Source organism: Pseudopipra pipra, chromosome 1, assembly GCF_036250125.1.
Source record: "Pseudopipra pipra isolate bDixPip1 chromosome 1, bDixPip1.hap1, whole genome shotgun sequence".
Taxonomy (NCBI): Eukaryota; Metazoa; Chordata; class Aves; order Passeriformes; family Pipridae; genus Pseudopipra; species Pseudopipra pipra.
The window spans coordinates 29,072,622-29,094,809 of NC_087549.1; the positions used below are offsets into that span (position 1 = coordinate 29,072,622).

Sequence of the window (22,188 nt, forward strand, 5' to 3'; positions counted from 1 at the left end):
AAGAGAACTCTTTGTATTTAGTAACACTTCCAGGACCCGCAAGGTTTTCTTTTTGTTTACATAAATCATAGATTAAAATACAACACGCCTCTACCAAATGAAGCCAGCAAAACAGAATAGCTCTAGTGTTTCTATACAAAACCCAGCAATTCAGAAACCAAAAATTAATTAAAAAGACTTACAAATTCAAGCCAAAACATTACACCTGAAAAGATAATCAAAAGAGAACACCGCCACTTCAAAATTCAGGTTTTGTTCTGTATCTTACATCTGAAAACAAAACCAAAGCCTTAACCACCAGGAAGAGAAATAAGTGAGATTTAGCATATGGAATTTAAAACCTTTTCCTGTTTCCCCGGGGGGAGGGGGGGGTGCTGCAGTTCAATTGAACTTGCCACAGCCATTAGCTACAACCTTGACTGCATTTTAGATTATGCGTATTGTACCCAAATCCCACCCCGTGTTTAACAGTACATGCTTACATTTGTATTGTGCCTGTAAAGCAGGTAACTGCTTGAGTACAAGTTGTCTCAGCCGTATTCACGTCAGAGGATCCCTGGTAATCAATTTTAGCTCAACAAGCCTGAGTTGTGACAGAGCCAAGTTTGGATCATTTTACGTATTTGCCGATTTCTGAGCTGCTGTATAAAGTTTCTAAACTTTTTTTTTCCTCTCGCAGAGGAAGATTACAATGGTTTTATTTGGGTATTTTTTTAAGGAAGATGAAAGTCTTACACAATCATCCAGTGTCAGCAACGGGGGCTTTACGATGTTTATTTATAACCAACTGTGGCACCGATTACTGCAGAGCCCGCACTGCCCGGGACAACGCAGACGGGTGTAAGAGGAGGCGGCCTGCGGAGCGGGGGTGGCCGGGGCGGGGAACAGCACCCACCCCCGCCACCGCGGAGGAAATGCGCAGCGATGTGGGCGGCAGGACAGGTCTCCCTCCTTCCCTCCGGGGGCCCACCCTGTCCCCTCCTCTTCCGAGCGCCCGGGCGGTGCCGGGGGCGGCCCGGGGCCCCCGCCCCTCCCGCGGCGGGCGGGCAGGGCCGACCCCCTGACAGCGCCGCACATGTTTACGCGCCGCGCTCTGCCGGCGGCGGGAGGAATCCGAGGCAAAAGCCGAACAGGATCGCGGGCGGGAGCATGGAGCGGGGGCTGCGGGAGCCGGCCCGGCCCTCGGGGGCAGCGCTGCGAGGGCATGTGCGGGGACCTGCGGGGTGACGGCGAGGGGCTCTGTCCTGGGAGGGGGAAGGCAGCCCGCATCCGAGCGAGTCCGCTCTATCTGCGCCTTTCCAGCTCCGTGTGTGTGAATTGTTTGTTCCTTTATTCGGATTTTTCTTAATGTAGGAGAGCAGGGTGGGAGAGACAGGAAGAGGTCAGCCGCGTTTCCACATGGAGAACGAGGCAGCTTGATCCTGAAGAAGGACGGAAGAGTAAAGCGGCAACAGTCTAGAGTTAACTTTCAGCCTTTTAGGGGAAAACGGGCCATCAGAACTGTCCATTTTTCTGTAAACTCCTTAGGAGTTGCCTGGAAGGAGAACCCCCAGAGCAACTTCCATCAGGGAGCTTCCCTGAAAAAACAAACCAACCCCAAAGTAAACAAACAAAAAACTCTCACACCACCAAAAATTAGCTTTAATGATCTCTCTGTAATTACTAGAAAATAGGAACATGTACAACACAGAAAACCTCAAGTTATTTGGCTATGTGATGTTTCTGGTAAATTTTGGTTACAGTGTTTACTGAAAGAGCCCTTAGGGTTGATGTCAGTGTGGCGTGCAAGCCGAAAAATGTGGAGTGCCCTTTTCAAAGCAGACGGTTCATCTCCAAGATAAAGAATTTATGGAAATAAAACTATACTATTTTATGATAGGTAGCAAGATGATCAAAATACAATTGTACCCATTGCTTAATTTATTGGTGTAAATATTTTTATTGCTGGCATTGACTGACAGCTGTGTAGTCTTATTTTTTGGTTCCACAAGATTTACAGCAGAGTTTCCATGTAAAAAGTGAGTCTGAAAGTACTTTTATATGGTCCTGTAATATTTATGTTTTTTTGAGTGTCCAATTTGTTCATTTTGAAAGGAACAGTTAGTTATTTTCTTCATAATTGCTACCTCTGCAAGTTCAGCTTTGACTTTCAGAATCAAGCTGAGTTCTTTGACACTTCACTGAGAAAGAGGAAGTTGACAATGCCAATCTTGCAGTTTTCTTAGTATATATTTAATCTAATTTGCATGGGAAATTCCATCTGAATTAAGACAATTCATGAATACATTTGCTTAAAATAGCATTTCAGTTATCATCTCGGTTATCATCTTTATTTTCCTATATCCTTCCTTTAATTTCAGTGTCATTTCAGGAGTCATGATTCACACACATGGCTGTTACCACACATGAATGAGCACAAACAACTTTGAAAGTCCCCAAATGTTTTTTTTTTTCTAAAGAAAGTTCAATAATATATACATATGGTTATTTTTATTATGGGCTCAAACATTTGCATTACAGAGGCCTGTGTTTCTGCCATCAGTGTATACTAGTTGGGTTTTTTGTCCTGCACTGCTTTTGTTAAGAAAAAGTGTTTTCTTTCTCTGGTTTCTTTTTCCCTTCATGTTCAGTCAGCTAATTAAGTAAAAAAAGGTTAGTCTTACTTTTTTTCAAGTTTATCCCTTTGTTTTCCTCAGACTAGTTAATTTGTAAAAAGGGGAACTGTACTCATTGTATTAGTACTAGCATGAAACTTCAGTGAGCTGACCTCTTTTTTGGAGGGGGCAAAACTAAGCCTTTTAAGAGACATAAACATGTGGATTGTGTGAAAGTACTAATGACAACAGCAAAACCTCTGTTGAGTGTTTTTTACAAAGCCGTGCAGGTCTAACTGATGATTATTCTCTCACAGTCGAAGGATGGATTGTCCAGAATTCCTTTCCTTTCCATACCAGTAAGGCTATTGAGACCTAGTAAATGTTTCAGAGCAGTAACTGAAAAAGTAATGTGTAATGGCTGGTGATTTTTGCCGCTTCATTCCAGAGCATGGCTGGCACTGGGACCTCCTTCATGCAGAAGGCACAGCCTTGTCTGCAGGGTGGCATTTCGCTGCACAACAGCCAGACGCAGAAGTGACCTTGTGCTCCCCACTCAGTTGACAAGGGGGGCAGAGGCATGTTACAGAAGCGACGATTTCACTTACTGAGAAGGGGGTCGGAAGGTTGCCACCTCTCCTTTTGAGCAGCGTCTGGTAGACAATTTTCTGCCTAATATTGTCAATCAATCCCTTGTTCTTGAAGGTGCCTGGCTGTCCTCCCAGCTGGAGTGAGAACTTCAATGATCACTATAAAGCAAAACAAATGCAAAGTTTACAAAGGGGGTGTGGAGAAGGCAGGTCCCTGAATAAAGAAGTTGGCAGGGGCTCAAATGCCTGGGATTATGAGGGAAGTGGAACACACGCACACACACACACAGTTAATATACATGCTGGTTTGAATACTGAAGCTCAGACAAATGCATCTGTTGCACACTGAAAATGAAAAGTGAATGAATACTTGAGCAGGTTATGTTTGAAAAAATATGTGGTGATTATATGTGCAGAAAATCGAGGGTTTCTTTGCTTCCTCTTGCTGCTAGACTTTTTTAAATATAAGGAGCTGAACCATAGCATCAGTCTGGGAGGAGGTAGGGACAGAGAGGATCTTTCCTCTAATGATAAAAAGCTGGCATTCATGGACAAGGGGAAAAATATTCAGATATTAAAGAAATGCATTGTTTCTTGCAGGCACGTTTTGAAAAAAATAATAAAAGAAAAAAAGGAGAGCTAGCTGAGGCAGGATTGCGGGTGGTCCAGTAAAATGCACACTGCGATGTATCTGCCTGCTCCTGTGAGGCAAACTAAAGCACACCCGTAGCAATGCTTGTTAGCCGTGCTAGTGCTTGTCGCTGCTGGCAGCTGCACTGCTGAGTGATGGTCCCTGGTGGGAGCAGTTCCGGGACCAGCAAGCGAGGAGGTTACAGAGTAGTACCTCCATGAGCATTATGGAAAAATACCTGCTTTTCGAAGGAACTCATTCCCCAATATGGTGTCAGGCAAGCTTTGCCTGCAGTGACGATCCCTGTACAAAGTAGCAGTAACTGAATGGAACAAAATGTCAAACAGATCAGTTAATAATTATATTAAAAATGAGAGGAATATTTAACTATAATAACTGAGCGATGGACTGTATAAAATGTTTGGAAAAAATAAGTATCATAAGAAAACTTCAGCTGATGTTAATCAGTATAGCGTACTTAAGGCAGTGCTAGGGAGAGCTAGATTATTTTTTTTTTTTTGTGGCTAGTGCACAGGGGCTGCCCAGTAGATATACGGAAAAAATTAGACAATAATTATTCGAGATGAACTGAAAAGCTGTCACTGTAATTCACCTTCACAGATTGTTCTAGAAGGACTTCTAGAGGGGGATATATATGCCTATATGTACTTATCATCTGAATTATCTCCTATGTCTAGAGAGAGAGAAAGGGAGAGATTTCTGTTTTGGAAATATGAACTGATTGTTAAGGTTAGAGGCAAAAAAAATCTGAACCACTTCTGCTGTGTTGGAGAGCTGTGTACAGAAAGGGAGTGTGAATGTGCACATTAACTTTTAATAAGCCTGGAAATCATTGAAATGTAAACAGCTATTATTCCAACCAGAGCCTGTACTTTTGTTAGAGGCATATTATACTGTAGTACAATCATGAGATATTTCTGTTGAGCTAAGTGATACCATATTACCCTCTGTATCACAAGAATTTACTTGATGTCAGGCTGTGGCTATGGGCCAGAATTGTTCAGCAGTTCACCCCAAGAGTGCTAAGACTGAGTCTCAAGGAAAAAAATGTTGATGTGTGATAGGGGATTATGGCTTGTGTTTGACTCTTAATTATTTGTGAATGTAAAGATGCTGAAGAGGACTGTATCTAGGACTCCTTTACTGTCCTTAGAAGACTTCTTACATAATTTAGCTCCCCTGGGAAGCCTGTGAGGGCAACATGAGTTCAGCTTCAGCTTCATTCATACTGCAAGTCAGACAGACTGGGACAAATGGATCAAACAGTCATTTCTATCTTTTGTTTGTATCAAATACTGTGAAAGAAGTTATTCTTACTACAGCTCCAATCTGGCTCGACTGAGAAGTGCTAGAAATCTTTAACCAATCTGTTGTAGAGTTGTCAACGCTGGCTTCTCGTTGCATTTGATAACCCAGCAGGAGTAAGAAGCCCTAGCAGCTCAGATTACTAATAGAAAGTTAGTCTTCTCTAAACCCCTTCCTAGGACTGCCGTTCCTTAACCCTCCTGACATCAAAATTATTGTATCACATCTCCCTCCACCAGAATGTGATTACACTTTTCCTCTGTCACCCTGACTGACTTACTGCTGCAGGGCTCCCCTGCTGTCCTGCTCTGCTTTGAGATCTGAGGGGCCATGATCTGCTGGAGTCTTGTGGAGGAAGAGGAAGCATCTTGGGGGATGGAGCACCCTCTGGCAGGCAGGCAAGCAGGCAGGCAGGGAGACAGGCAGGCAGGCAGGCAGGCAGGCAGGCAGGCAGGCAGGCAGGCAGGCAGGCCTGCGATGTTTTGTTTGTTCCCAAGAACCTCTGTGAGCCTCTCTTCTCTGCCTCCTGCCACCAAAACAGAGAGCCCAACTCAGTAATTTTTGAACCAATTGTTGAACTGACAAATGAAAGCCTGATTGTTGGTTAACAATCTCTGCTTCTGTGTTCACTCACCAGACCTCAGGCAAGAGGTGTCAAGCCAGCTGTACCTTACAGCAGGTCCTGGAACTAACCTGGCAAAAAGGCTGAATAGGGAGTTCAAACAGAGGCTGAAGTGTGAGTTGCCGTGGCAGTTAACAGACATGCCTGTGCAAGACCAACTATCCTTTATCACCACTGTTTTCTGCAAGAGATCCTTTGGTCTCCATTCTGTTATGTGCAGTGTTCATGCTGGCTCATATAAGACAATTCAGTGATAACACATTCAGTGCATATAATTTCTAATTTTTTGCTCTGGTTTTGCTGCAATTAAAGCATGCAGGCCTTTGAAAAAAGTCAAGGAAGTCTCTCAACATATATCTCAATACATGGCAGATAGGAATAGGACTCTCAGTAACATGATTGTAATTCAGATAACTGTGAACACAGGCTACTACAGAAAATCACAATTAGATTCAGGTGTTATTCAAATGATACAAAACATTTCAAATAATTTGAAGACTAGGAGGTATTGGAATGATTCCATTTCTGTGCCTTTGAGGTACAAGTATTAAAGAACTGAGAATACCATTGAAATTCATGTTGGAATTCAAGTTTAAACATAACTTAGTTATGTCAAATCAAAACATTAAATCTGAACATTCAGAATAGGAATAAAATGGAAAAAAAATAATTTGTCCTTTATTTTTCTTCCACAAATCTATCCTTTATGCAGCATAAGCTTATAAAAACTATGACTGATTAACCACGTGTCAAGAAGCTAAGTGCACATGCAGTGGAAGGAAAAAAGACAGAACAGCTTGTGGCAGGATGTACCAGGGGTTTTGGCTGCTGTTAGATGGGCTGAGCCAATGTTGCAGTGCAGCTGGTCAAAGCTGTGGTAAAACATCTGGAAGACACACTTGGATTGGTGAGGAAATACTGCTGAGACCTGATACACCAGAATTTGCCAGCAATTTTGTTGCAGATCTTTTCCAGGGACGTATAATCTGTGGGAACCTTGAAAGAATGAATGAAAACAACTTTCTTTGTGGATTGGGTTGAAAAAAATTCAAACAACTTACATAGTTGGACATGAAAAGTAACTTCATTATTTCTTTAAGAATGGGTACTGTATTATCTATAATTTTTTGCCTAGAAAGTGTTGTATGCTATATTCCAGAATGAAAAATATAATCACTTTTTGATGGACAAATTAACCTAGGGTGAAGCTTGGCCCCATGTTGACATATTAGGTGTACACTTGGCCTGTAGGCATGTGGCTAAAACAATGTGCAGGGAAAAAGGTACTGAACACTGAAAAGGGAATTACTGTGATTCATTTGTAAATGGGAAAAAATATTATGGCTCAAAAATAACATGTAAATGTAGCCTTAAGACTTATAATGGAAGAGGTTAGGAAAAGCATACGACAACGTTAAGTATAATTCAGTCTCAGGAGGCATTAATAAATGGCATAAAAGCCTATAATAAATTTAAATGATGACTGTAGTAAATTCAAACTGTTGGGAAACTATTTTAATTTAAAAAAAAAAACTTTTCAGAAAGGTATTTTAAAGCTTTAAGCACAGAATTATGAGAATTTAAACCATAACTATTTCCCTAACTGTCTGGATAGTTTTCTCCCCAACTGGGTGTAGATAACACTGCTTCAATTATTGATCTTGGGAAAAAAAAACCCACAAACATTTTTTTCTGTGTTTTTTTTTTTTCTCCAAAATTTCAATTTTCGCCCCCATTTATCATTTTTAGGGAGGAGAGCTAAAATAATTTTTTCACCGAGGCCCTAGACATCTGGGAGCCTGTCCTGCAGGTGGAGGCTGTCAGTCACAGGGGCTGAGTGCGGCGGGAGGTGGCCGGGCCGGCCGGGCGGAGGCACCATGCAGAATCAGTTAGGTTCGAAAAGATTTCTGAGATCATCAAGTCCAACCGATGACTGAACACCACCATGTCAATTAGACCATGGCACTAAGTGCCACATCTAGTCTTTCCTTACACACCTCCAGGACGGTGACTCCACCACCTCCCTGAGCAGCCCATTCCAATGTCTAATCATTCTTTCTGTGAAGAAATTTCTCCCAGTGTCCCACCCGAACCACCCCTGCACAGCTTAAGCCTATGTCCTCTCGTCGCGTCGCTTCTTGCCTGGGAGAAGAGGCCGACCCCCAACTGGCTACAACCTCCTTTCAGGTATTTGTAGAGTTGTAGAGAGCGATAAGGTCACCCCAGAGCCTCCTCTTCTCCAGGAATAAACACCTCCGGCCTCTCCTCAACCGCTCCTCGTAAGACTCGTGTTTCAGACCCTTCACTAGCTTCGTTGCCTTTCTCTGTACTCGCTCCAGCCCCTCTGTGTCCTGTCGGGCACTCCCGGCCCTCCTGCCGTTCAGACAGACCCGTCGCCAGCAGGGTCGGCTCGGGCCCCGGTGCCCCGGTAGGGTGGCCCGGGTCCGGGGCGGGTGTGTGTCGGGGGCCGGTGCCGCCCGCAGGGGAGCCCGCCCGCTCCTGCGGGCGAAGGCAGCGCGGCCCCGCCGCCCCGCGCCGCGCCTGGCGGAGCCGCGGCCGGCGGGAATCCAGTCCGGGTTTTGACGCCGGGGACCGGCGGCGGCGAGGAAGGGCGAGCGGGAGCGGACCCCGCGCCGCGCCCGACAGCCGGGCCGGGCCGGGCCGGGCCGGGCGGCAGCCACTGGGAAAGGAGGAGGAGGAGAGCGCCGGGAGCAGGTGGGCGAGCGGCGCAGCGGCCGCGCCGGCTCCGGGCCCGCCTGGCCGCGCCCGCGGGCCCCCATGGCCGCGGCGCGCCCGCCGCACACACCCACCGCCGCCCCCCGGTGAGCGCCGCCGCCGCCCCTTGGGCAGCTCGGCGGGGCCGCTGCCCGCGGCTGGGGTTGAGCGCGGCGGGAGGCGGCCGGGCCGGCCGGGAGGAGGCACCATGCAGGCACGGCGCTTGGCCAAGCGCTCCAGCATGGGCAGCCGGCGGCTGAGCGCGGCGGCCGCGCAGGTGGACGCGGTCCGGCCCCCCAAGCCCGAGAGCGCCTGGAGGCCGCCCCGGCGGGAGGGCTCCGCCGCGGCGCTGGAGGAGGAGGACGAAGACGAAGATGTGGTGGTGGAGGTGGAGGAAGAAGAGGAGGAGGAGGAGGGCGGCCTGGGGAGCGCCCCCTCGGCGCTGACCGGCCACGGCAAGGGCCTCCTCCGGGGCAGCCTCAAGGTGCGTCCCGGGAGGGCGGGAGCGGCGGAGGGGCCCGCTCGGGGGTGCGGAGCCGGCGGGGTGGGGCGCGCCGGACCAGGCCGGGTAGCGGTGGGGGCGGGCTGCGGCCGGGAGCGGAGCTGGGAAGCGGGCGGGCGCTAGGGGCTGCGGGGGCGCCGGGGGCGGACGGGCCGGCGCTCAACAAGTCCCAGGGGAAGCGGCTGTCCGGCTCCGGGGGCGGCCGGTGCGGGCGGCGAAAAGCGGCTAAAAGCGGGCGGGGAGCGTGGGGCGCCACCGGTGTTTGAAGAGGTTTGAGCATCGGGCGTGGAGACTTGGCTGGGTGAAGCGCGGGGCTGCCGGAGGTGGGAAGGATGTTCATCCCGGTCGTGTGCGCAGAGGTGTTTTGGAGAGCCGTGCCGTGCGGGCTGCCCGGGGTGGCCGCGGGGAGGAAGGAGACCTGGGTGGGCGACCTCTGGAAAGTTTGGGAATGGAGCGGTACTGTACAAAGGCCCGATTCAGATCCCATGGAAGCGTGCGCGGGCAGTGCGCGGAATTCGGTGCGTTTGGGAACAACCTGCTGAACACACCCCCCGGCTGAGATCCCGCAGACTTAGGCTTAATGATTTTGTCAGGGAGAGTTTTCTGTAATTATTTTCCTCTTGGGATAACCAGGGTAGTAAGATTAAGTCTGTGTGTGGTTCTGCGGAGGATTCATGTGATAGGTGTGCAGTGGTTATGGAAAATGGAAGTTTAAAGGGCATCCATTTGAATTACTTTTATTTTTTTTTAATCTGGGTAATGATTCTTATTTAACAAGAGTTCAGGGTTAGCGAAGTAGTAGTGCCATATTACCATTGGGGTTTTCCCTGTACCCACAGTTGTAAAAAAAAAAAAAGAAAAAAAGGAAACAAATTCAAAACAAAGAACACATTAAAAAAATCTGTGAAGGAAAGTAGCAGCAGAAATACAAGTTATCTCCATATTACTTCAGAGCAAGATTGTTACAGTACTGACAGAATCAATGCAATGCCATTGGGTCGTTGGAGTAGGATGAGTTTGTCAGAGGCCATGAGTTGTGGTTATGATGTGCCGCGGTCAAACCATCCGTGGTGCTGAGGCCTGACAGGCTGGAACAGCTTGGTTGCTACAAAACCTTTTGACACTTGACTGGTAGCCTTAGAATGAAGGGTACCATAATGTGCTTCTGATCCCATCCGTCTCCCGTTTGTACTGAAAGTCTTAAGTGGAAGAGGAGGCTTAGAGGAACTTCCTGTGTATAACCAATATAAAAAAAAAAGTTAAATTCTCAAGTGGAGCACAGTAATCTGAATTATTAACTGGATTACATAGGTATAATCTGCATATAACGTGGGCTGTCAGAGTGCACTGTTCTCTTTGTTAGCCCTCAACATGCTTTCAAGTAGTAGGATAGTTAAAGGTAGCTGGTATTTCTGCCTTACACTTAGGAGTGTGTGTGCATGTAGCAACATAGTTCTTGCATGTATTTACTTCCTTGGACAGTAAATCTACCTCATAGATGTGATGAGCAGAGTAATACCTATTAGGCTACTTTTAGTGTACATAACCAACTCTCCAGTTATTTTTGGTAACCAGGTGCACATAGTTACCCTCTTTGGAAGAATATGTCTAACTGTCATGGCCTGCTCGGTTTCTGCTTTCTCTCTTTATACTTTTGAGTACCATAAACTAAGAAAACTTACAATTTAACATTGTAAAGAAATTATCTTTGGTTTCTGTGTATGTCTTTAGGGATTGTTAGTGTGGGAGTATATAAAGCTTAATCTGAGTGTTCTTCCAAGTAATTTTAAAGTAACAGATTAAACTTGAGAGAAGCAGGCATAAAATGAATGCAGAGGTCCAACCGCAGACTGTGGGAGGGTAATAGGACTGGCATGATCTGGCTGTGATTTGTCAAATGAGATACCTGCCAAGTGGAGAACTGGTGTGCGATAAGCAGCATCTGACTCGCGGACCTGGCCTTCTGAGCTGGGGACTGGGAGCAAAAGAAACTGAAGGGGTGTCCACTGCTGAGAGAGGTTGTAAATTGTTGCAGTGACCAGTACTCTCCAGAACAAAAGATGTCCTGAAAAGCTTCAGAATTTAATCAGATTTGAAAGCAAAGTGATCTTGGTACTGATTTTGCAACGTATGCTATCTGGATAATGCAATTAAAAAGCATCACACAGAGTTCTGGTGTGCGGTGTAGGTACAGGTAATTCACACATATACTTGATGTGTGTGCCCTTGGGTGGAATGGCATTTTAAAGCTAGAGGTTTCAGGGGCTCTTGGCTAAGTCACTTCTGTGGACTGGCTGTGATACAGGGATGAATGCATCATAGGTCTGTGATGGAATTAATATTGTTAAAAGGTGCGTGAGAATTTGGTCTGGTAGTCAAGATCAAAAAAGTAGTTGTGCCATTAAGGCTTAGAGCCATATTGTCTCCTTCAAAAAGAAGTCCACTGTGTGGCTGCACCACTGGTAGTCTTAAACATGGGAACAGAAAGAGAGGAAGAAGTACTTTATAAAGATGGATCTTATTTCTCCAATTTCTGAAGCCTTGGAAGGAGAGAACAGATATGGCAGAAAAGAGAGTAAGAGAGACTAATAGTCATGGGGAATATACAAAATTTGTTTCTTTACAGTGCTGTAGCCATGTAGATGTCCAAGTGGAGAACAGTGGAGAACATTTTTGTTGCTTTTTCGCTCGTGCTATTTGACATGCTGGAAGAGGCATGAGTGTGCTGTGTGCGGCTGGTGGGTAATGGCAGAATAGCCAGAGAGTCTTTGAGAGCCTGTAAAGCCTTGTTGAGAAGCGCTGTGTTTCCCTACTTTGTCAGAACTAATTCATTATTCTGTGTAGAGAAACAAATAACACCAAGGTGCTGATCGTACAGACTCATTTTGCACGTGAAACTCTTTTTGTGCTTGCTTTGGCTGCATTTGGACTTCCAGCCATTTGAAACTAGGTGAAAAAAATAGTGTAATTACCAGTACTTTGTCTTGAAGCATGGATTAATTTGCAGTCCTGTTTAATTCATCTTTTGTATGAAGCCTAGTTCAGATGCCACAGACAGCCACGTTAGTACCATGCTGGGGCTAGTGCACCCTGTGGAAACTGCTGGTTTTGTTGATATGGAGAGGAAGTTTTGAAGTAGGGTCCATCAACAGCCTGCAATGCTGAGTTTATCAGGTACTTGGATGAAAGCCCCATTGCAAGTAGCAGAGCTATGCTAATTTGCCTGTAAACCACTAGAGCACTGTGACTGAGAATTTAGGGTAGTAGTGAACATGGGCTTGTGATAACATGCCAGATTGTTGCAGTATTTTCTCTACTGTTATAATTAGTGAAGAGATTAATGTTTTCTTCTGTTTAGCCTAGTTGAGCTGCCACTTTATTTCCAACCCAATTTCTGTCCACAGGCTTAGAGAGTATGGACAGAGGACATTCCTAACCCAGCTGACTGTGGGCACTGCTCCTGTTTCTCACCTGTTGGAGTTACCTATTCCAGATATTGGCTTGCTTGTGAGGACCTCTTGGTAGTTTAGAAGGATCAATTTCCCACAAATGTATTTATTCTTACAAATATGTAGCTTCCAAAATCATAGGAAATGGTTAGATGAAAAGTCTGACAACTAAAGGCCCAGAGAGCTGTGTGGTGATGCTGGAGGAATATGAAAGCCCAAGCTGTGTAAGGAAGACTTTAACTTCACACACGTTGGGCTCAGTTTTACCCACCTCACAAAGTGAAATTTGTGACAGATACACAGTACAGAGCACTTACAAGTCTATGCCATAGGATTCAGAGTAAGGGTGGCAGATGTTGATAGGAGTTTAGTCCATAAAAAAGTGTGCTTTTGGACATGATTTTTGTGGTTTGTTATGTTTTGGATTGATTTATTTGCCCTCTTTTTTTGTTTGTTTTAAAGATAGAGACATCTGTGTGGTACATGGCATGCAGAAGAATCTTCAGAGTTTTTGTGGAAGAAATCAGTTGCCTGTTACTTATGTGTGTTGTTTGGCTGGGTTGAATTTCCTTTGTGCTCCTTGCCCCTTTTCTCTGCATTCTTTCTAAAGCCAGGTGTGAATTCATTGCTGTCCTTTAAATGAAACTTTCAGCTTTGCTGTTTGAATGGACTATAGGCTCGTGGACAAAACAAAGTAAGATTTTTTACTTGATTAACAAAGTGCTATTAAATTTACCTTTCATATGCGTGTGCAAATGTATTCTAACAGGCAATTTGCAGAATGCAAACTTCAAATACCAGATTTTCTTAGTGGAGGAGATTCCTCTTAAGACACAATAGGAACTTGCACACTAACCTAAGAGTAAAATCAAATGTTCTCTCTCAGACTAATAATGATAATGTTATTTTTATGAATAATGCCAGTTATTAGAACACTGGAACTCACATTTTGATCTTGGAGCAGGATCCCGTTAGGTTAGGCTGTGTACAAACTCAGAACAAACATGATCCTGCTCTACCCTCTTCTACAAAGTAGAAGAGTAACATGAGATATGAATGGATACTGATGGACTGTGAGGAACGACTAAAGAGTGAGATGAGAGTCAGATAAACACCAGCTGCTTAGCCATAATTTTGTAAGTAGATAAACTTAATTAATTTTTAAATTTCAACTGTAATTTGGTTTCTTACAGTTTTTGAGTGAAAACCTGCCTAGTGAAGTTGGTGTCAAAGATGCATTCTAGATTTGGGAATTTTTTTCTTCCTTATGAAATTTAAAAAGTTTATACATAGTATGGATTACTGAAGGCAGAGCTGGGAGTGGTGAGATTGTAGGATGGTATTCCACTCTCCCATAATAAAGAATGAATGGGAGTAATTTGCTGAGGACTTCTTATGTAATTTTTGTTGTTGTTTGGACACAGACCAAACATAACCACTTTGGCCTTAAAAGGAATTGTATTAGAAAACTGTAACTATGCAAGAATAAAGGTGAATCCACTAACAGTTTTGATCCTTATTTGTTATATTCTTTTCGGTCTAGAATGAGTCCAGTTGAGAATTATCAGTTGGCAGCCTTCAGGTATGCAGTACATACCAATGGATAGAGATGTGCTACTCTCTCTTTATCACAGAATGTTTAAGCTGGGAAGGGACCTTTGGAGATCATCTGATCTCCCTGTGGATCAAGCAGGGTCTCCTAGAGCTGGCTGCCAAGGACCACATCCGGATGTGTTTTTAGTATCTCCAAGGAGGGAGACTTCACAGCCTCTCTGGGCAACCTGTACCAGTGCTTGGTTGCCCTCACAATGAAAAAATGTTCCCTGATATTCAGAGGGAACCTCCTGTGTTTCAGTGTGTGCCCGTTGCCTCTGGTTCTGGAACTGGGCTCCACTGAGAAGAGCCTGGCTCTGTGTACCCTCCATTCAGGCATTTACAGACATTTACAAGATCCCCCTAAGCCCTCCCTTCTCCAGGCTGAACAGTCCCACCTCCCTGAGCCCTTCCTCATAGGAGAGATACTCCAGTCCCTTAATCGTAGAATTATAGAATGGTTTGGAATGGAAAGGACCTTAAATATCATCTAGATTCAAGCCTCTAGCCATGGGCAGGGCTGCCACTCACTAGACTGGGTTGCTCAGAGCCCCACCCAACCCGGCCTTGAACACTTCCAGGGAGGGGGCATCCACCACTTCTCTGGGCAGTCTGTTCCAGTGCTTCACCACTGTCTGAGTAAAGAATTTCTTCCTAGCATCTAATCTAAACTTGCCCTCTTTTCAGTTTAAAACCATTGCCCCTTGTCTTGTCACTGTCTGTCCATGTGAAAAGTCCCTCTCCCTCCTCTTTATAAGCCCCCTTAAGGCACTGGAAGGCTGCAGTGTGGTCTCCTGGAAGCCTTCTCCAGGTTGAAATCATCCTGGTGGCCTTTTGCTGCACTTTGTGTCCAGTATGTCCATGTCTCTCCTGTATTTGGGATCCCGGAACTGAACCTATCATTCCACGTGTGGCCTCTCCAGTGCCTGGTAGACGGGCACTTTCCTGCACTTGCTGTCAGTACTTTTTCTGACACAGCCCAAGACACTGTTCAGGTTTTATTGCCACAAGGGCTCATTGCTGGTTCATATTCAACCGAGTGTCCACCAGGAACTCAGGGCCTCTTCTGCAAAACTATTTTCCAACTGAGTGACCTCCAGCATGCGCTGGTGCCTGAGGTTATTCCTCTCCATGTCCAGGACTTAACATTTTCCCTGGCTGAGGTTCCTGTCAGCTTCCTTGAGGTTCCTGTTGGCGCATTTCTCTGACCTGTTGAGATCTCTCTGGGTGGCAGCATGACTGTCTGGTATATCAGCCACTCCTCCCTGTTTTGTGATCCCTTCCCAGGGATCAAGGTGAAGCTGACCAGCCTGTAGTTTCTTGGATCTTCCTTGAAGATAGAAGTCACATTTTTTTTATCTGAAAATTAGGCGTTGAGAAAGTGCTTTTCATGGGCTGGTAATTAACATTTGTAATGTGTCCTGTGACAAGTGTGGATGCAGAGACCATCTGTGCATTTCTTGATCCTGTGCTCTTGGATCTTTCTTCAGATCCAAAGTTACAGAGAAGCCTGAATCCTGTATATCGGCTTTGAACCCTCGAGTCCTACTCTGTGTTTTCCCAGCTGCTAGATTATAAATTCCAGTGTTATGAGAGCATCAGAGATCTTCTTAAACTGTGGCATAAATCAGTGTCTCAAAGATGAGAGCTTTGCTGCTTGGGCAGCAACGAGCAGGCTGGTCCTTGCTGGTGTTGGCTCTGTAAATACTGCTGTAGATCGAGCAATGATGCTTTTATATTTTTTCCCCTCAGAATAAGAGTGGCCACTGGCTTTATAATACTTTCAAGTGATTTATTGAATTGCTTATTTCTAAAAATAGTGAGCAGCCTGACTATTCCTGCAGCTTAAGGCCAGCCCAAAGACTACAGAAGGACGGCAGGCTAAAAGGGAAACTCTTAGTAAGTGTTTTTGTTTATTTACAAAAATTCAATGAAAATTGAATACAAGGTGAATGAAAAGAGCGTTCATTGGCTCTGTGATCAGCTTCAATTTCACAAACTTGTGTTCATGTTTTTCACTGTAGCATGTTGTGGAACAGAGCACGTAGCAATTGCTGAACAATCTGTGATGGGATCACTTTCACTGCTCTGGCACCTTGCCAAACTTTCCAGTCACAAATGATGATTGCAGTGACATTTGTCTCATTGTATTAAAAAGTACATGTGTGGGTGGTATTTGTTGTTTGACAACAGAACTAATGAAGACAGGAAACTGAACAACTTCTGTTGCTTGAACCTTGGATAAAAGCACAGATCTTTTTATTTGTATTTTTGCAAGACATAAAGAATCCGATTTCCATAAAATCCTGACCCAGCTGAAGTTGATGGAAAAGTCCGGCTAATTTAAGCAGATTTGGGGTTTCAGCCCAATTACTTAACCACAAGTGTGAATCCATTAGTCTCCTAAAACCTTTCCGCAGCAGTCCTAATGATTCTTAAGTGTTGCTTCAAACTATAGAAGACTGTTATGGTCACTCAACACAGAATCAGAGGGAAGGTAAAATGCCTCCATGATTAGATACTGAAATGTGAATTTCTGTAGCTGATTGTTTTACCATCTTTAATGTATTTTTGTAGCATGTTGGATAAAAGGTTATTTGAACTTCACATGGGCAGTGCTTTTATGACAAGCGGTCGTAAGACTGGATGGTTACTTAAATTTTATTTTTTGCTTCAGCAGATAAAGTGGCTGATGCCTACCTCATATTGACATAGAGAGCAAGTCGTGCAGTCACTTTCTATAAACTGGACTTGGTAAAGTTGGTGAGCTAAACATTTGAGCCAACCTGATCTCTTATGTATACATGGATATCCCTTTGAAATGGCAGAAAAAAATTCTTTTTGAGTAAAAAATGCTTTTTACCTCATATTTCTCAACAAGTTCCTTTCTTTAATATAATTATGACAAGTTTGAGTACTGCCAGAAGGGAAAAAACCCCTGTTTTTTCTACTTTAAAATACTTTAAAGAGAGCACTGTGATGCAGTTCTTGCTGCTCTTAGGTCCAGGTTAGTGGTGGTTCATAAGGCCCTGGAAAGCAGTCCTTATCTGGCTTAGAGCTATATGGAGAAATCAGAGAAATGAATAAGGGTGAGCTGGTGTTTGCTAAGGATTTATGTTGACATTTTGCTTTAGCATGTGTAGCCACCACTGTTTCAGACGATTGTCCCTACTTTTGCAGAGCAGGAGAGAAGTGGTTGGTCTTGAAGGTGTTTCTCTTTCCATGCTGGTAGGTCCAGCTGCTGGAGCAGCAGCCTGAGCAGCACAGAGTGCTTTGTGCCTGGGCACTGGATAAACAGACAGTGTTTTCAGATTTGATGTTTCATCAGTTCCAAAAAGGGTATTCTTCTCTTTGTCTTTCTGTCCTTCCTCCAGCCCCCAGCCACTTACTTGCAACCTTGTGTTTGTGCCAAAATTAGTTGTGTGCTTTTGAGGGCACTGAAACAGTAGGAAACGTGCAGCAGAGCATCTGTGGATTCTTTAACATCTATCACTTAAGGTGGATCAGGGAAGGGCTTGTCAAGCATTTGGATAGTGCAGAGGAAAAGGTGGGATATCACAGCTAGGACATGCATAGGGAGGAAAGAGAAGGTTAGAAATGGAGCGAGCCATCATCCTTTAGAAAACAAGCTGTGTGACAGTTGAACTGTGCTTAACTTTGGGCTTGGTGGTCCTTCAGGTTCTTAGTGAAGGCTCTTCTACCATGAGGTATCATTGCATCCCTGTGGTGGTTTGAAAGAGGGCTGGTTTCTGGAGTGGTTAAGAAGAAAAGATCGTGTTGGGCCTCTGCATGTTTTTACTAGTGTTATTCTGTTGCTTCCAGGGATAATGGGCTGTAACTCTGTGATACTATTTCTTTGCATAGTCAGACCCAAAAATAAACTCCTTTTTTTGGCACCTCTCCTGCTCTGAACAGGAAAACTGCTACATTTTTTTTGTCTAAAGTTGAACATAGATTTGGGAGAATCTTTTAGCTGAAGGCAGTGCTTCTTGCTTATTCACCTCCTCTGAAGGATTGTGCTTTCTACTTCTAGGCTCGAGATCCGATAGAGGAGATAAGGACATGAGCTTAATTCTGATCTTGTAATATCTCCTCCAGGCTGTCAGCATCAGGATCAGCCCTGGCCCTTGAAACTTTCATTCACAGCGCCTGTTTCATTCAGAAGTTACAACAGTTGGATACATCTTTGAACTACCTTGGTTTAATTTCTCTGAAATCCCATAATTTAAACAAACAAATAAAAAAGAGCAAAGTCTCTTTATTCCTAAGATGTTAAGGCAAATGGATTACATTTCCATACCTTTTTAAGTGATCTAAAATCAGCAGCTTCTCATCTCAGATGGCTGCTTCCAAAGTCAGACAATAACTTCTGACCTCAGGAATACCACACCTGTGTATCTTATTTGCAAGAGATCTTGAAAGTAAAGGCAATCTGGTTTTATTTTCACTAGAGATATCCTGCTATATGTCTCTATCCAGACAGGAGGAGGGTTTTCAAATGCAGATGATCCAGTGAAGGTTTTTTTACTGAGAAGCAGTGAGGCAGCGTTTCCAAAGCCTTCTGCTAAGTATGGGGAGTTCCTTACTGCCTCTTCTCTAATCTGATTTTTGTGAGCTGTACTTGCCTGATCCTGAGTGAGATTATAGAAGTGATAGTATTTCTTTGAGCTGCTGCCATCCTTACTGATCCCAGATCACTAGCAAATGTAAAGAGAAACAAGTGGAGTTTCTTGTATGTCTTCAGCAATGGTCTTTAAATAGTTTAAAGATACTTTATTTCCACATGAAATTCAGGAAGTAAAGGCCATATTGATATATCTATTCATAAGACAGGCCATATACAAGGCTGTATTAAGCTACATAAGCTGTTGTGTACAACTTCCTAATCTAGACAGAATCAAAATTAGGGGCAGCAGAGACAGTAGGTAATTCACTAACGGGTTTTTGAATCCTCTTTGCATCTCTTACAAGTAGGAAAAATCATCATTTCTTAGAAAATAGATGTTCACAGGCACACAATAGAAAATATGTGAGGTTTCAGAGCTTCAGCCAGTGCAGTAAGAACACCTGGTTTGATGTTGCTCATTAATTGCAGTTTGTAATTACAATTAGTAATGCAATCAAAATAAGAACAAAAAAGTTTAATTGAACTTCCCTTTTGTCCCAAATTAGCATGCTTAGTTTTGTCTCCAATCCCAGGTTTTTTTAAACTTTCCCAGAGGTGACCAGCAAGACCCAGGTGTATCCTTCTCTTTTCTCCTTCTGTGCTCTTTGGCCAGCCCAGGGCAGACATTTCCAGGCTCTCTCCTTTCCTGTGTGTGCCCATAGGTTGCTGTAGTGGCACTGGGCATTGCTCATGTTGCTTTTGCTGCTGGAGAGGTGAGGGAAACCTGCTGCCTGGGAGGCACCCTTCCTTTCCGCTTGCATGGCCAGGCACGTAGGTCCCTGTGAGAAAAAATATGTGATAATTGGTTTAGTTCATTTTAAATACACTTTTTTGTGAAACCAGTAATTGGGAAGGCAATTATGGCTGCCCATTCCTGGCTCACAAGTCCTTTTTAGCGTGGTGGAGTACCAAGCCCTCAATGGTGAGCATGCTTAGCAAATATTGAAGTGCAGCAACAGCATTACTAAATAAAAATGAACCTGTTTTTTGCAACTGTGATCCTTTGCTTTCCTTCCGTTTAAGGCTTTCCAAGGTAGCATCTTAATTTTTATATGTTTAGAGTCAGTGTGTTTCCAAGGCATTTGTTTTATTTAAGAAAAGGAAAACAGGGCTGAAATACCTGTGCTGAGATCCTGCCAGAGATGCCGAGCCTGGGGGCCAACATCCAGTCCAACCGAGGTGGCTGGGTTTGCAGAGTGGTGACCACAAGTCATCCCCTTGCATGTGCAGCATATCCAGAATACAGAACACAGAGTTATTTCTTTGAGACTTAAACATTGCAAGCAAATTTTGAAGATACACACATTCAATAATTAGTATTAAAATTTGTTAATTGTTACTAATTGGTGTCTGATGATCTTAGAAGTTACGTCATGTACTTTTCTGTGATGAACTTGCTATGCCTGCATATGGGATGGGAAAGGAAGCTGCCATACTTTCACATCTTCATCCTTTCGTTTATGTAGTGGAGAGAAAAAGGCTTCTAAAATATCTCTGAGTAATTTTTTTTAGGCCTGAAAATGGTGTATGGGAAGGACCATGGATTCACAGTGTTCCTTGCCATCTCCCCCTGTAATCTTATTAAGACCTTTCTGTCCAGTTTTAATAAGATTTATGCTTCTTGTGCCAGTTAGTGCAGAATTTCAGATGTCACAAGATTGGTCCTTGTTTTATTTGGGATACAACAGGTACCTGCATGGGTACTGGATTTCAAATGTGAGAGTGAAAGTTTCTGTCATTCATCTGGATAGATGCTCTGTAACTCAGAAACACCTTAGACCGGTGCTGGGTTACACAATTTTCGAAGATGAGTTAGATTTGGCCACGTAATTGCTGACATACACATGATGATGATGGGAGGGTAGAAACTTCTTGCTGACTCCAGTTCTTGCTGCCTAACACTGTATTGTGAATCCAGGCAACTTAAAATGATTAGATTTGTATTTTAATATCTAGAAAATATGTTCTATGGGTGGTTTGCTGTATTCAGTTAAATGGTGAAGATATGGACTTCGTCCTAGCCTGGTTGAAATGAATAGTAAATTACTGTACATTAATGTGTACTATATATTGTAAAGAACACTTATAGTGACCTTAAAATGCATTATCTTCTATATTGTTAGAGACCAGCAATTTGCAAATGCTTAGAGTGATTAGATTGACATGGTTTATGTGTAATGAGCAACCACTGGTGAAGCGAGTAATTAAATGCAAAGTATACTCGAAAATGTAATAATACATTGAAATTCAGGGCAGATTATTTCCAAGCATCATTACGGGAATCTGTCTTATCTCTTTGTGTTCCAGTATGAATGGAGATTTCTAGCAAAATGGAAATTCAATGCATTCTTTCCTTTCAGTGAGGACACTGTTTTAAAATGTCAAAAATTAGAGCCTTTTTACATAAAGAATTCTGTTACAGGAACTTAAACTGGAAATGCTGTACAAAGTAGTATGAGTGAATCAACCTTTGTCCTTCAAGGGATTTAATTTAAATATTTTTATTTGCATTTAATTTTGGTAGCAAGTTTGGTGTTCCTCATTTCTGCTTGTTGTGTTTGGCTGTGAACTTTACTACTGATTTCTTTGTTTTTGAGAAAAGTGGCTTATCCTTGTCCCTAGAACATAGCCTGGCTGTTCAGGCTGGCCTGGAAAGGGTCTTGTGGCTATTGAGCTCTTGTTTTTGCTGAACAAATGTATGTCATGTTACATACACGCATTTCATTATTGTTTCCCATTAACAGACTAGCTGAAATATATTGATTCCTTCTTTTGCTTCCCCCATTGAGCTGCATATTTGTTCTGCAGTGGATCAAAAATGTTGCTAAAGCCGCGTTAAAAAAAAAAAAAAAATCCTGAGCCTTTTGTTTTCTTACCAGTTGGGAGTTTTATTGGCAGTCCCTAACACTTAGGATGCTTATATCTATTTCAGAAAATGGAAAGAGATGGTCAGAAAGCCAGAATGGAAAAACTGTTTATAAAAAACAGCAGTTATACAGCAGGTTGGCTGGCGCTAAAACATCTTGTAGCTATTGGTGGTTTTTTAACTGGTGTTTAATCAAAATAGTTTTTTGATGGAATTAGACCAACTGATTACATAGTAAATCAGATGGAAATCAAAAATCCTCATCCTAAACTTTAACACCTATGTAGTGTTAATATTGTGCATAGGCCTAGGACTCACAATTAAGTTGAAATTATTTATCTGTTGACAATGCAAATATCCAAAATTGGAGCAGTGTGTTGAGTGATTACTGTTGGTGGGGTGGTTTTTTTTTTTTTTTTTTTTGGTATGTGTTTTTTAATTAGCATGCTCCCCCCTCCCCCCTTTCCCGCCTCCCCCAGTCTGGAAAGCAGCCAGTGTGGCTTGTGAGGCATCTTGTTGTTTTTGGAATGAGGTGACAGTGAGGTTGAGTCTAGTTACAGTGGTCTGTAGTTGAAGTAAAGGAAATACAACTTTATGGGTTGAGGGAGAAAAGGAAGTTTGTAGAGAAATGGAA

General features: G+C 43.6%; 1 protein-coding gene across 6 annotated transcripts in view; it reads left to right on the top strand.

Annotated features, from left to right (window-relative positions):
- The first annotated feature begins 8,368 nt into the window (after window positions 1-8,368).
- The window catches only part of ZNF704 (zinc finger protein 704), a 136,136-nt gene continuing 122,316 nt past the window's right edge, over window positions 8,369-22,188 (top strand). For 2 of the 6 annotated variants that reach the window (XR_010429385.1, XM_064650072.1), the window contains exon 1: window positions 8,570-8,962. Coding sequence is in view for 4 of the 6 variants with exons in the window: in XM_064650072.1 (XP_064506142.1) it covers window positions 8,687-8,962 (276 nt within the window). In the remaining 2 variants the exon portion in view is untranslated. Of the gene's footprint in view, window positions 8,479-8,563; window positions 8,963-22,188 lie in introns of those variants that run through there. The other 4 variants (XM_064650105.1, XM_064650083.1, XM_064650089.1 and 1 more) reach the window with 4 other exon arrangements.